The 15,357-nt window shown below is 44.9% G+C and overlaps 1 protein-coding gene across 1 annotated transcript in view; it reads left to right on the top strand.

Moving 5' to 3' along the window:
* The first annotated feature begins 2,115 nt into the window (after window positions 1-2,115).
* The window catches only part of LOC140191059 (uncharacterized), a 101,812-nt gene continuing 88,570 nt past the window's right edge, over window positions 2,116-15,357 (top strand). Inside the window, exons 1-5 of the mRNA XM_072248134.1 lie at window positions 2,116-2,208; window positions 4,892-5,062; window positions 8,113-8,214; window positions 9,042-9,092; window positions 11,012-11,182. Of these exons, the coding sequence (XP_072104235.1) occupies window positions 2,191-2,208; window positions 4,892-5,062; window positions 8,113-8,214; window positions 9,042-9,092; window positions 11,012-11,182 (513 nt within the window). The 5' untranslated portion in view covers window positions 2,116-2,190. The remainder of the gene's footprint in view (window positions 2,209-4,891; window positions 5,063-8,112; window positions 8,215-9,041; window positions 9,093-11,011; window positions 11,183-15,357) is intronic.

Here is a 15,357-nt window from a genome sequence, read left to right as displayed (position 1 = left end):
TCCAATCCCTTTAGGATTTTATACATTTCAATAAGATCCCTCCTCAATCTTCTAAATTCCAGAGAGTATAAGCCTAGTCGATCCAGTCTTTCATCATATGAAAGTCCTGCCATCCCAGGAATCAATCTGGTGAACCTTCTTTGTACTCCTTCTATGGCAAGAATGTCTTTCCTCAGATTAGGGGACCAAAACTGCACACAATACTCCATGTGTGGTCTCACCAAGGCCTTGTACAACTGCAGTAGTACCTCCCTGCTCCTGTACTCGAATCCTCTCGCTATGAATGCCAGCATACCATTCGCCTTTTTCACCGCCTGCTGTACCTGCATGCCCACTTTCAATGACTGGTGTACTGACTGGCCTGTAAAGCCATAGGAGAGGATGGTATTGGAAGGGAGGGAGAAACTTGGGACAAGTGACAGTCACTGGGACAATGATCGTAGTAATTGTTGGAACTGCGGAGAAGTGCCTAGTTCCTGATGGATTTCATCCAAGGGTTTTAAATGAGGGGGGTAAGTGGGGGAATAGCTGATACATTGGTTTTACTTTTCTCTCGATTAAGGAAAGTTCTAATTATGGGAAAATAACAAACATAACTCCTTTATTCAAGAAATCCTGAAACTACAGACCATAACTTGACATCTGTCATGGGGAAAGTTACAGGTGGAATTCTGCATTCAATTCTGGTGCTGTCTGTAAGGAATCGCTGTAGGTCCTCCCCTTGGAGTGAGCCGCTATTCCCTGGGAGTTCCAGTTTCCTCCCACAGTCCAAAGATGTAATGAGTAGGTTAATTAGTCATTGTAAATTGTCTCATGATTAAACTGGGGTTGTGAGGGTTTGCAGGGGTGGCTCAGCTTGAAGGGCCAGAAGGGCCTACTTGTGATGTTTCGCTAAATAAATGAAATATTCAAAATAATCAGCTGTTATACATCTCTTGAATGGATCTCACGTGAATGGATCTCTTAATCTCTCAATTTACAGTGCTGTGCAAAAGTCTTAGGCATATGTGTTTAGCTGGGGTGCCTAAGACCTTTGCACAGCACTGTACTGCTGCCGTAAAAACACAGATTTTATGACATGTGAGTGATGGTAACCTGAGGGGGGGGGGTCTATTGTGGACTGAGAGTGGGAAAGGGGCAGGGAGAAGGGAATGGAGAGGGAAGGGAGTGGAAAGCACCCGAGAAACATTCCGTAATGATCAATAAATCCATTGTTTGGAATCAAATGACCGTGCCCGGTGTCTCAGGGCTGGATGTGTCTAAGTGCCCTGCCCCACATCCCTCCCCCAGCTCACCACCCTCGCCATTCCCAACATCCTTAGCTCCCCCCAGATTTAGAAACTCGCTCTCCGCTCCACGTTTACAAATACTGTGCAGAAGTCTTGGGCACCCTAGCTGGAGTGTATATATGTGCCTGTGACTTTTACGCAGAACTGTACCTTCTCCTGTTATGTTTACCTGCACTGTAACTGTGACACGATCTGCATTCAGTTTTGTTTACCCCTTTTCTACCGACTCAATGTATGGGCTGATCTGTCTGGATGACGCACAAACAAAAGCTTTACCTTGATCCGTGAGTCAAAACCTTTCACTGCTTGTTTTCCAAAAACCTGCCAACAACCTGCGTTAGTGATGGAGTGTGGGAAAAGTTTGAAATACTCAACAGGTCAGGCAGCATCTGTGAAAAGAAAACCAGATTTAACATTTTATGATAAGACCCTTTTTTTTTTAATGAGCTGCTTCTGCTTGTGGGGGGGGGGGGGCTCTGGAACTAGGATGACCAGAATATGAATATAGTGACTGCCAGAATAAAGTCTGAGTAGTTGGAGGAGTCGAAAGTTATGTGGAGCTGACGACAAGTTCTCATCAACCATGATCTTGTTGAAAGGGAAAACCGTGTCGATGGGCCACATGATTCCACCTAAATTTTTAATTTTATATTAATTTATGCTCCTTGTGGGATCTTGTGCGTATGTTGGCTACTACGCTACAAAAAAAAAAATTAAAGTTCGAAGAATGGTCGTTGTAGGAGAGACAAGAGAAGAGCAGACTGGAAGCGGAGCGGAACCTTACTCCGGAGCTGCGTGTGTTGCACCCGGAGCGCTGAGCCGGTGCGCTGCTGGGCACGTGGTTTGCTAATGGCGCTGCCCAGCAGCCGCGTGTGAGGCAGGGAGAGACCGGAGTTTCGGGATGGGGAAGCGCAGCCGGGTGAGTGAGGAGGGGGGACGGGAACGCTGGGTCATCGGGCTCCACTGCTCCTAGCTGTCTACATCGCTCCGTTCATGCCTGTCTTAATTTCCTTTTAAATGCCACCATCGTATCTGCTTCCACTACCAGCAGCACCCAGCATTCTGTAGACACAAGAGGTACTGCAGATACTGGAAATCCAGATGTGCTGGAGGAGCTCAGCATGACAGGCTGCACTTATTGATGGGAATAAACTGTCGACGTTTCGGGCTGAAGGACCCAGCACTCTTTCTATAAATACTTGCCCTCCTCTCACTATAAAACTATGTCCTCTCGTTTGATGATGCGTTTGCTCTAACTTCTCACCTTTTTTTCCAGTCTTGATGAAGGGTCTTGGCTCGAAAAGTCTTCTGTTTACTCTTTCCCATAGGTGCCCCCTGGCCTGCTGAGTTCCTCCGGCATTTTGTGCGTGTTGCTGGGGAAAAAAATACCTCTTTTCCTTTTCACTCGTAATTTTGTAAAGTTTCAGGTCTTCCCTCGGTCTCCAGTGCCCCAGAAAATAAAATCGATCCAAGTTTCTCCAACCTCTCTTTATTGCTACCATGTTTTTGCTCTCCCCGCAGTGTTCATGCCTTATTTTTGTGTACATCCTGGTTAAGTATTTTCAGTGGTTTGTCCTTCATCACCTCCTGAAGGTGAGAATTCTACTAGTTTGTTGCCTTCTGAATGAAGGAATTTCTTCTTGGTTCGATGTGTTCTGCCCTTTATTCTGAGAAACTGTGACCCTTCTCTGTATGGACCCTTTCAGATGAAAAGTCCAGCATACCTAGCCATAGAAGAGCAAAGGACAAGCTGCTGGAGGAACTCATTTTTTGAGCATCATCTGAAACTCTGCAATTGATTTTCTTTTTGCACCTGATCTGCAGTCTCTTGTGTTCTAAAATAGCTAAGAGCTTCCTCGTTATTCTAATAGTATCATACGATTTCTCACACAAGGGAGCAGGGGTGACCTCCTTTTAATGTCACATTCAAAACACATCATCTCTGACATGTAGCACTCTGTCAGTACACCTGTGGAGAGCGGGGCTGAATTTTGTCCTCAGTCTCTGGTTCTTGTCCACCTGACTTAGAAGGTCAGGCTGCAGCCGAATGAGCAATGGCTAATGCTTGATCCCAGTGAAACCTGATCCTGTGCTCTTCCAACATGGTGACAGGGATGGTGAACTACTTGCCCCTTCTCTCGCAGACTGAGATTTACTGCATTCTTGAGTAAAATGCAGCCCCAGATAAAATCCTGTCATTGGTAGAGAAAGCAGAGCTTTTAGAGCGTGTAGTTAGATTAGAGAGAAGGCCTGTCTGATGAGAGAAGGGTGATAGGGAACTGGCCTCTGCTGAGTCTGATCATGGTGATGTGAGTGATCATAGGAGGCCATAGCTCGACTTCATCTGAAAGGCATGGGAAGGGAAAAAGATCTAAATCTCCAGGTTCCGTTACATCAGAGACGCTGGACTTCAGTAAGGAATATGACATAGTCAGCAGTAGATCTGAGCATGTAACATAGGCCTGTGCATTTGGGAATTTTACATGGGAGAAATCAAAACTGAAGCCAAAAAGACTTTTCATTGACTCTTAAACATAAGCGCTAAAGGGAAGAAGGTCTCAGCTGAGAGTTTACATCTTTGAGGTTTTGGAGTTCAGATAGGCCAAGGAAGATTCAGCAGATTAATTTTTGTGATGAGAGGACTGGCTATCAAGTGAAGCTAATCTAGCTAGGTTTGTGTTCTTTGGAATTAGAAGAATGTGAGATGATATTTTTTTCAAGCATTTAAGTTCCTAAGGGGCCACAACAGTTTAATGTCAAGATGTTTCCACTAATGGGAGATTGTTGAATTAAGTGATACAATTTAACAGGGAGGTTACTGTGGTATGCAAAATTTCTTTATCTTGCAGAGATAATAACATGTAAGAGCACAATGAGGTCACTGGGTCTGCTGATTTATTATCCCTCTCAGCCCCATTCTCCTGCCTTCTTTTCATTACCTATAACCTATCAGCCTCCATTTTAAATATACCCAATGACTTGGCTTCCACAATTTGAATTTCACAGGTTTACCACACTCTGGATAAAGAATTTCCTACTCATCTCTGTCCTAAAGGGAAGTCCTTGCATTCTGAGGCCATGCCCTCTGGTCCTAGACTGCCCCACTATAGGAAACATCCTCTCCACATCTACTCTGTCTAGGCCTTTCAATATTTGATAGACTTCAATGAGATTCTTCCCCCCCCCAATCTTCTAAACTCCAGCGAGTACAGGCTCAGGGCCATCAAATGTTCCTCATATGTTAACTTTTTATCTTTCCCAAGATCATACTCATGAAATCCTCTGGACCCTCTCCAATGCCAGTAGATCCTTTCTTAGGTAAAGAGCCCAAAACTGCTCACAATAAAGAGGGTGGTGAATCTCTGGAATTCTCTGCACACGTGAATTGCGTTTCTTTTTGAGGTTTTCATAACTCTAAAGCTCTTCACGATTAATTACATAAGTAATTATGAAATATAAGACTATTGCACTGCTGATGATTTAGTGATGGATATGTTTAGTCAAGCTGTCTTACTCTGTGGTGATAATTTGTTGCTGGTAAACACCAGCAATTGTTGGATGTTTTAATGGCTCTGTAAATTTTACTTTATATCCTTCTGCAGACTAAAAACCAGAAGAAAGCTCGGGCAAATGCAATTCACCTTGCACAGGAGGAGTATGCCAACGTCCCTCATTCCTTCGTGTTCAACCGAGGTCAGGTCGGACATAATGTGCTGCAGTTGATCAGGGATATGAGGCGGATGATGGAGCCTTACACTGCCCGCTCGCTGACGGTGAGTCTCATCCTGTTATGTGGAGACTTCCTTGAGAAGCAACTAGCTACAAGCATTTGAATGGGTAAGACAATAAGAAATGGGAGACTAGGGAGGCATGAAGAAAAATGTTCTGCAATCTTCTTCACTTTCCTGCTTGATCATTTTCCTTTTCCATGTGGGTGTCCAGGAAACAGGAGAGACTGCTTAGGCCTTTGAGGGGTTTCCTCATTGACCCGAACAGCGTATTTCATTCGCTGGCTGTCCATTTCTAGCACTCTGAATTTTATTTCAGATTTCCAACGTCAGCATTTTCTTATTTTGAAATTGTCCCCTTCTGACTCAGGATTAGCAAATTTATTTATTTATTCAGATACAGTGTGGAACAGGCCATTCCCGCCCCTTCGAGCTGCGCTGCCCAGAAACCCCCCAATTTAACCCGAGCCGAATCATGGAACAATTTATAATGACAAATCAACCTACCGACTGGTACGTCTATGGACTTTGGGAGGAAACCCATGCCGTCACAGGGAAAACGTATGAACTCCTTACAGTCAGTGGTGGGAATTGAACCCCGTTCTCCTGTACTGTAAAGCATTGTGCTTACCACTATACTTCTGCTTTTCGAAGAGATTTTCATAAACAGTAACGAAGGAAGAGGAGCTGAAAGATATGCTGATATCCTTGCACGTGGATGGGCAGTGGAGATATAGGACAGAAGGGAGATCAAGTCCCCTGGAGATGGCGGTTGAAACCCTCAGCTTGAAAGGAAGTGGCCGACAGACAGCAAATGCACTGATTGTGAATTTCCCAAAGATTCTGGACAATGAGTTGGAGTCACTGTTCCAGAGAAGAGAGAGCTGTACAACAATTAGCTTCATATCCTCCTCTCCCCACGACGCTGAGGCTGTGAGACAGCCCCGGCTGCTGTGCTTTGTGTCTGCAAGCTTCGTGGTGATTTGCCCCGCTAATATGATGAACTGAGACCGAGGCTTGGGGCCGACTCCAGGCGGCTCCAGGGATTCGGATCTGAGGACTTGAATTGGTTCGGAATGCTGTAGCTTGCTTCTGTTGTTTTGTGTGATTTGTGTTTTTTCTCTCTCTTTCTCTGCGCGTTGGGTGTTGGCTTGTATTTTATTTAATTGGGTTCTTTCAGGTTTCTTATGCTTACCCGTAAGCAGACGAATCCCAGAGTTGTGTAATTTATAGCAACACTCACAACACGCTGGAAGAATTCAACAGGTCAGGCAGCATCCGTGGAAATGATCAGTCAACGTTTCGGGCTGGAACCCTTCGTAAGGACTCCTGACAAAGGGTTCCAGCCCGAGACGTTGACTGATCATTTCCACAGACGCTGCCCGACCTGCTGAGTTCCTCCACTGTGTTGTGAGTGTTGCTTTGACCCCAGCATCTGCAGAGTATTTTGTGTAATTTATATATTCTTTGATAATAAATGTATTTTCAATCTTTGAATTTTGAATATCTGTCACTGGAAAGACACTGGAATCCATTATTGTGTAAGTGGAAAATCCCAAGGCAAGTGGGCAACGTGGTTTTGTGAAGAGGCAATCATTTTTGATGAATTTATTAACATTCCTTGAGGGTGTCACAGGTAGAGTGGATAATGGATGTAATGTGGTTGGAATTCCAAAAGATATTTGATCCCATGTAGAAAGTTACTGCACACAGTAAGGGTTTATGGTTGGAGTGTAACTGGTCCATGTAGATTGAGAGGGACCCGACTAGTGCCGGACTTTGGGACGGAAGGTCCCGAGTTTGAATCCAGCCGGTTCCCCTGCACTTTTTCTATCCGTGCTGGGTTACGAGCTGGTGATCTGTTTGGAAACTCACCCGGAAGAAGGCAATGGCAAACCACTGCTGTAACTTGCCTCGTACGCGGCTCCCCACTACGTCAGAGAGGCGTGGAGGGAAATCGTCCGCTAACCGGAGAAACTCCAGATGCAACGTACCTACCAGATTGGGGGGATTGGTTAACTCACTGAAAGCAAGTAATAAGATTAGATGGGTCATTAGCTGGAGAGTGCCACTGGCATTGGTGCTAAGACCTCACTGTTTGTAGTCTAGAGTGGGAAGTAAACAGCTTGATCGGCTAACAACAACCTGTGTTAAGTGAGATGGTCATCCAATTTGGCCAGTGACCAGACAACGACGAAGCAGGTTAGGCAATGCCAGCGATGGAAGTCTGCCCAGTACTGTTACCAGGATATTATAGGCACAGCAGAACACTTCCGGATCCTGTGATTTTTGATGCACAGGTTCTTTTAGGAGTACAAGAATGAGTTGGGAAATTGCTGCTGCATAATAGTTTATTGAAAGTTTAAAACAAGGAAACAGGCACAGAGCACAGGTGAGCAGGAACTAAGAGAACTAAGATGGCGATTTTTGCAGATATAGACACTTTTATACCAAGATGAGGGCAAATTCCTAGGATAAGGGAGGGGCCAATTGGAAGACATACAGGTATGGTGTGTTTAACACTTAGCCAATGAACAAAAGAACGATGATAAACCGTCTAACATTACATATTGTAAAAAAAAATACATTGTATATGAGTGAAACTACAAATTCAGTCTTGCTAAAAACTATTAATTCAATTAATATCTTATTAAAAGCATAAGGAACAACAGTTTCCAACAACACCATTCAAACTTTACACCATTAGATCATGGATGTTTAGTATCCTACTCGAATTATTGCCTCAGCACCATAACCCCTCTGCTCTTCTTACTGAGCAACAGCACTGATGAGGTCTGACGGTGAGTGGTTGAAATTTTATCTGCTATGTTCAGGAGCCGGTGGGGGGGTGGGTGCTCCTTCTGCCAGGTTTGGCGAGTGTCTGCCAAGAAGATTAAAGGGATGTCCTACATAGTGAGCTACAGGTGATCACAGTTCATTAAAAGTTGATGTGGGTCACACAGGAAACTACTCAGCATATAAAAGTTGGAATGGTATTTTACTGTAAGGAAAAAAAAATAATGCCAGTGTTCTTCCAGTAGCAATACTGTTACAAAACAACTTAGATTCATTTCCCTCCTAAAATTGTTTTTCAGGTAAGGAAGAAGAATTTGCTGAAAGATTTTGTCTCGGTGGCCGGACCGCTTGGGGTGACGCACTTCTTAATTTTTACAAAGTCGCCAACAAGTGTAAACCTTGTGAGTAGGTGAAGCTCAAATTGTTTTCCCCACGCTGATCCCTTCTGCAAATGTCATGCTTGTCCCTCCTATCAGCAGGAGAGTGACCTGAGACCAGTCCAACGGAGAGGTTGTGGAGAACCTCTGTTCCTGCTCAGTGCCCCAGAATACAGTACTGTGCAAAAGCCTTGGGCACATGTGTAAGGCTAGGGTGCCCAGGTGTTTTGCACAGTACTGTAGTAGTTTTACATATTGCATGTACTGCTGCCAGACAAAAAAAAAAATCATGACATACGTGAGTGATGATAAACCTGGTTCTGATGGGGGTCTGTATCGTGGACTGAGAGTGAGAAGGGGGCAAGGAGAGGGGAATCACGGTGGGCAAAAGAGAAAGGGAGAGGGCAGGGGGCAGGAAGCACCGGAGAGACATCTGTAATGATCAATAAACCAATCGTTTGGAATCAAATGACCTTGCCTGGTGTCTCAGGGCTGAGTGTGGTTGCATCCTTTGCTCCCCCTGGATTTACAAACTTGACATTAACAAGTGCAGCACTGTGCAAAGGTCTTAGGCACTCTTGCGATATACATGTGGCTAAGACTTTTGTGCAGTACTGTAGTTCCAGCTGCCTTCTCCCCAGCCTGTCAAACAGCAGATTGTAGTGAGTTCACCCCAACTGGGCATCCATTCACAAAAACAGAATAGCAAGAGCCTCGGGAAGAAGTTGCCTTGCGCCCCTCTCGGGCACAGTTTGTTGCGAGGATTGGCTGTGGGCTTTACTGATAAACGGGCAGTGTTGTTTTCAGATCACTCAGTGGTATTTTCTTTCTTCTCCACCCCCGACTCCCAGAAACTGGCTCGCTTACCAAGAGGTCCCACGCTGACGTTCAGAGTTTGCCAGGTGAGTGTGCCTCAGTTTTGTTGGACTCTGCGCGCTCAGAGTTTCTTTCAGGTGATCACTTTATGTTGCTGTCTTGGATTTCTACAGATGTGGCAAATAGGGACTGACATTACAGCCCTATGACTACAAAATACAATTACCCTGAGAGACAAATCAGAACTCAGTGCATCTCGTTCATTGACGTAGGCCAAAGTTCGGAGGAATGTTGTCTCGTTTGGCAGTATACATGTACACAATTGAATGATAATGAACTTGAACATGTTATGTTCTTTTTCTGTGTTATTACCCAGCCCTACTATTGTGTCTGGCCTGTGTTTAGCCCTGTTTGTGGGCTGCCAGGATTGCTACCTCATTGCCAGGTAACCACCTCTGATTTCTGCCCATGTTCCAGTGAGCCCTAACATCCTCTGCCGCTGGCCCAGATGAATATTGAAGGGGCATTAGGAATCTCCCACACGGTCAGGCACCCCTGTCCCAAGCTGCAAACCAGTCCCAGGGCCCATTTTATCCTGTGTGGCTGCCTGCCCCACACTGTACCCACTCCTTTCCTCCGTTATACCCTTTATTCTTCCCTGCCTCCAGTCCGCTGACCACACCCGTCCCGCTCTAGGCTCTTGCTTTCCTCACTGGGTCAACTTCATGCTCCCCTCTCTGTTTCATCCCTCTGTACTGCACCTGCCTCCTTCCTACCCTACCCTACTTCCCGTAACCTCACACCAACTCCCAATTCTGAAACCTTAGGAAAGGTCACTCCATGGTTTAACGTTACTGAGCTGTGGCCCTGCTAGTTCGGCGGCAGAAGCGTGGTGACGCTTGCGGCTGCTTCCAGCACGTTGCAAAACAATGGCGCAGACAACACATTTCACTGTGTGCTTTAATACAAGTGTGGTAAAATTAATCTAATCTTTATTACTTGAGCCAATTATGCAGTACCTGTTCAAGTATGAAACCCAACTTGTCCAGTGCTTGCCTTTCCGCAAGCTCCTGGAGTTGATCCTTCACTCCTTCTCGCCGTTCTGGAAGAGCAACCCCCAGCCCCGTGGAACTTGAGGAGGAGTTTGTGTGGGCTGGCACTGCCATACGCCCAATGGCTGCACAATAATCTTTTACTCTCCTGCCTAATCTTCATATCCTCTGATCCCCTCAGTATCAATAACCTACTGACTTCAACTTTCAGTACACTTCACAACCGAACATACAGGGCCAACTGGGATGGGGTAAGCCAAAAATTCATAAGGTCGCCCCATGTCACTGATTTCACGATAACGTAGACTCAACCTCACAAACTACCTTGTAATGGTGTTGCTGCTTGTTATACCACTGGCGTTCAGGGCAGTAATGAAGGCCTTGCATCTCTGATGGTGGTCTGATTCCTTCAGCATGTCGGTAGTTTCCTCTCGGTTTTCACTACAGTCAGTCACGTGTGCTCCGGGTGGTGACTCAGGAATACCATCGCACTCAGGTGCAGAAGGATTCTTCTTTGCAGTTTCCATAACAACTTTTACTGTACCAGTCAGGGCTGTCAGCCCTGAGCTGAACCCCCGGACCTGGAGGACCGGTGGACCACTCTTGGTCTGGTCTCTACCCTTTGACCTGTCTGGCATAGGTGACCCTACCAAGAGCCAAAGCATTTGCCTTGACTGCAGCCAACATAACTCTGGGTCACTGAGGCACACAAGCCTCCAAGCCATGGCAAGGTTGGAGGACCTCATAATGCCCTTGCACTGCGTTTTGTAACTGTAACTCTTTACTCTGCATTCTTTTATTGTTTTCCTTTGTGCAGCTTCAGTGCACTGTTGTAATGAAATGATCTGTATGGATGGCATGCAAATCAAAGGTTTTCACTGTACCTGTGATAACAGACAAATTTACCAAAGTGAGTGGTTTTCCCAGATTTCTCGTGTCCTTGTGTTTTCCAGTACTCTTTGGTGAAGGATATTGTGTCGTCACTGAAGAGGCACCGGATGCATGAGAGCCAGTTTACCCACCACCCTCTGCTGGTGCTGAACAACTTTGGAAAGGATGGCATGCACATCAAACTCATGGCCACCATGTTCCAGAACCTATTCCCGGCAATAAATGTCTACAAGGTAGGATCTTACAGAAGGGTTTGAAGTCGAACCGGGGTGCTTGTTCTTGACGATTAATATCTGCAAGGTAGGAGGCTCCAGAAAGGTTTGAAGTGGGGCCAGGGGTGCTTATTCTTGATGATTAATGTCTGCAAGGTAGGAGGCTACTGAAGAGAGGCCAGGGGTGCTTATTAGGCAATTGGAAGTTGGAATTGTTGTTGGTTTTGTGAAGTGATACTGGGATCAGTAAGTGTCCTTTTCGAGAGAGAGAGAGAGAGGGAGACAATCAGGCTCTTGAGCTGCACATTACGACAACCACTCGCTAGTACTGATTGCTTTTGTTGTCCATTGGCGACTGTGTTTCCACTTGCCAAGGTCCTCGCTAAAACCTGTCCCCTCTTCCTCCTAGGCTGCTCCTTAAACGTGATGGAGTCTCAGCAAAGGGTGCTGTAGTTGAAACCCCAGTGGGTTAAAAACTGATGGAGGATGGATTAAAAAGCTACACCGACCTAAGCAAGGTGGTGATCAGCAGTGGTGGTTGGGCAGGGTGTTAGCAGTGAACTTACAGTAAGACGTGCCCTAGACCCCAGTGGAGATACACATCAATGCAGAAGAAAGGTTATATTTGAAGGTTGGCTAAGGAATTAATGTTTGTATTAAACTAAAAGAAAAGGTATTTGGTTTGTGAAGATTACTGAAAGTTAGAGAGACGGCTGGGAAATATTTAGAAACCGGCAAGGGATGACTATAAAAATACAAAGAAAGCAAAAATAAAGTATGAATGTAACGTACCAAACAATCTAAAAACAGTTCCTTCGCACCTTACAGGAGACTAGCACAGAAATTGCAAGGGCACAGGCAGAGATATTTAAAGCATCCTTAGTCACATGCGGATAGCTAATGTTGGTCTGTCGTTTAAGAAAGGCTCTGAGAGTAAGCCAGGAAATTATAGGCCAGTGCACCTGACATCAGTTGTGGGAAAGTTATTGGAAGATTTTCTGAAGGACCAGATATATTAGTATTTGGATAGATGGGACTGATGTGGATTTGTGCGTGGTAGGTTGTGTCTAACCAATCCTGTAGAGTATTTTTGAGGAAGATACCAGGAAAGTTGATGAAGGCAAGGCAGTGGATGTTGTCTACATGGATTTCAGTTGCTTGGCATTTAAGATGAGATGGTAGATTGGATTAGACATTGGTTTTGCATGAGAAGCCAGACTGTGGGTAGTAGAAGGTTGCCCTTCCGATGGGAAGCCTGTGGCTAGTGGTATACCAGAGATCAGTGCTGGATCTGTTGTTGTTTGTCATCTGTATCAACAATCTAGATGATAATCTGGTTAACTAGATCAGCAAGTTTATGGGTGTATAGTGGACAATTAGGAACACTAACAAAGCTTTTAGCAGGATCTGGACCAGCTAGAAAAATGGGTATGGAATTTAATGCAAACAAGTGCAAGCAGTTGCACTTCGGTACGACTGTCCGGGGCAGGACTCGCACGGTGAGTGATAGAACAAAGGGATCTGGGAATACTGATCCATAATTCCTTGAAAGTGGTGTCACTGGTAGATAGGGATACAAAGAAAGCTTTTGGCACATTGGCCTTCATAGATCAAAGTATTGAGTACAGGAGATGGAATATTATGTTGAAGTTGTATAAGACGTTGGTGAAGGCCAATTTGGAGTATTGTGTACGGTTTTGGTCACCTACCTACAGGAAAGATATAAATAAGATTGAACGAGTACAGGGAAAATTTACAAAGATGTTAGCAGGACTCGAGGGCCTGAGTTAGAGGGAAAGGTTAAATAGATTGGGACTTTATTCCCTAAAACGTAGAAGATTCTATAGAGGTATTCAAAATTATGAGGGGTATTGATGAGGTAAATGCAAGCAGGCTTTTTCCATTGAGATTGGGTGAGACTACAACTAGAGTTCATGGGTTAAGGGTGAAAGGTGAAATGCTTAAGGGGAACTTTTTCACTCAGAGGGTGGTGCGACTGTGGAACGACCTGCCAGTGGAAATAGTGGGTGCAGGATCGGTTTCAACACTTAAGAGAAGTTTAGTTAGGGACATGGATGGGAGGGGTGTGAGATGAATGGTTCAACATGGACTAGATGGGCTGAAGGGCCTGTTCTGTCCTGTAGTGTTCTATAACTCAATGAGTTAAGTTCTACAGACAATAGCTAAAGTAAATGCTTAAGGCAGGTCCAGTAGTGTAGATTAAGAATAAACTTTAAGTGTCTAATAGAATTTAAGACTTGGGTAGATACGTAGAGGATGTGGGCCAAATGCAGGAAATTGGGCACCATGGATGGATCAAATGGTCTGCATCCCTGTTGTGTTGCTCTATGACTCTACGAGCCTTGGAAAGTGTGACTGGGGAATTAAAAATCTGAAATGGAGAAGTGCAGAGATTCAAATTTAATTATTTTGTAACCATTTTCTCAGTAGTCATAAAAACCCGAATGATGATAGAAAAGCAGGGGGTGGGAAGGATAGAGTTTAAGCAATTTACACCTTTAAGCAATTGCTGTTATTAGAGAAACAACTATTATTTAAAATTAACAGGTGTAATGTTTCCAAGTCTCCTAGACACGATGGCCCACGTCCGACAGTTGGTAAAAGAAGTGGCTGCCGAGACGGTGGGTCCATTGGTTGTGATTAACCAGAATTCCCTGCATTATGGAGAGGTCCCAGATGATTTGGAAACTGAAGCTGTAAGGCGACTGTTCAAGAAAGCAGCCAGATAGAGATTGGGAAATAATATTCAGTTAGTCCAAAACGCTGAAGCCCGTGATTGACGGGGTACAGATAGTCGATCTGCTCTAGTGTGAATAGGGTGTAACACGATTGATGGATTAGCAAGCACTGTTTCTCGTGTTGTTAACTGCAGTGGCTCTAGCATTATCAGAAAGATCTGTTCAAGTGTGAGCTTTGAAGGCAGCTGCAGCGCTAGTTCTGCTAAAACCCAACTTCCTACAGCTTGAGGCCCCTTAGGAACGTAGCTATTGTGCGGTGGCAGGATATTTACAAAATTATATAATCAAGCAGGTGAAGGTTTGATGGAAGAGAAATCCATGTTTGACAAATTTGCAGAAGTTTGTAGTAACAAAGAAAAAAAACAGTAGATTCAGTGTATTTGGGTTTCTAGAAGATATTTACTAATGCTGTGTAGAAGCTTAGAAAATAAGAGTAAATGTTGTTAGCATTTTGGTTTTGATATGGGCATTGGGTGGTTTCCCACTGACAGGGCAACTGGAGGTTAATGTGATAGTGCTGGTTTGGCATTTAGTAACTAGTTGGGTGATATACAGGTCAGTGCTGGAGCCTCTAACTGATTAATGATTGGGGTGAAGGGACTAAGTGTAAATGCACTATTATTAATTATAAATTCAGTTCACCTGTAGGCTGTCTTTATCTCTGAGATGGATCTTCTCAACTGCAAAGGTGTTTTTGACAGTTAAATTTCCAGCTTCAGTTCTGGTGAATTCCTCGTCAGGGTGGCTGTGTGTTCTCTGATTGGGGTCCCTGATGTTTCAATGCACGTGATTCCCCCAGGAGCGGCTGCACCGTTGTACCAATACCGTAACTCAAAATCATCCTGTACTACACGTTTCCAATCACCATTTTATTGAGTGTTGTATAAATGTATCGCTTGAGCAACATGACAATGTATGTCCTGTTCATCACGTCCAAGACAGAAAAGCTGCCCTCTGCTAGACCTCCGTGCTCAGTAGTTGGAGTACTCTCACCCTGACCACGCCCCTCCAGAAACCAGCTCTCTCAGCCCTTTAGTTTCTGCTGCCCCTCTAGATTTTCCATCCCCTACTTGCCTTCCCAGACTGGGCCGTACCAAAATGCTTATTCAAAATTTCCTTCACCATGTGGATTACCAGCTACCTTGAGATGCTGGGTGGTAAGGAGACATTAAGGTGTGTTGGACTCCATCAGAACAAGGGCGTGCAATACACCATTCCGACCTTCTCCCTGGCCTGTGATCAGTAGCTGGTTCCGCAGGGAGACCACGGGCTGCAGAAAGTCAAACAGTCCATGATCTGATATGTTAAGGTGCATGATTCTGGTAATAGATGTAGAGTAAATGGCAGGAGCCTTAAGACCATTGGTGTACAGATTCCCCGTCGTATGAAGTGTTAGGTGATCCTGGCTGGGTGACTGTCCTTTGCTGGGGGCACATC

The sequence above is a fragment of the Mobula birostris genome, chromosome 32 (assembly GCF_030028105.1).
Source record: "Mobula birostris isolate sMobBir1 chromosome 32, sMobBir1.hap1, whole genome shotgun sequence".
Lineage (NCBI taxonomy): Eukaryota > Metazoa > Chordata > Chondrichthyes > Myliobatiformes > Myliobatidae > Mobula > Mobula birostris.
This window is presented reverse-complemented; position numbering and strand designations above follow the sequence as displayed.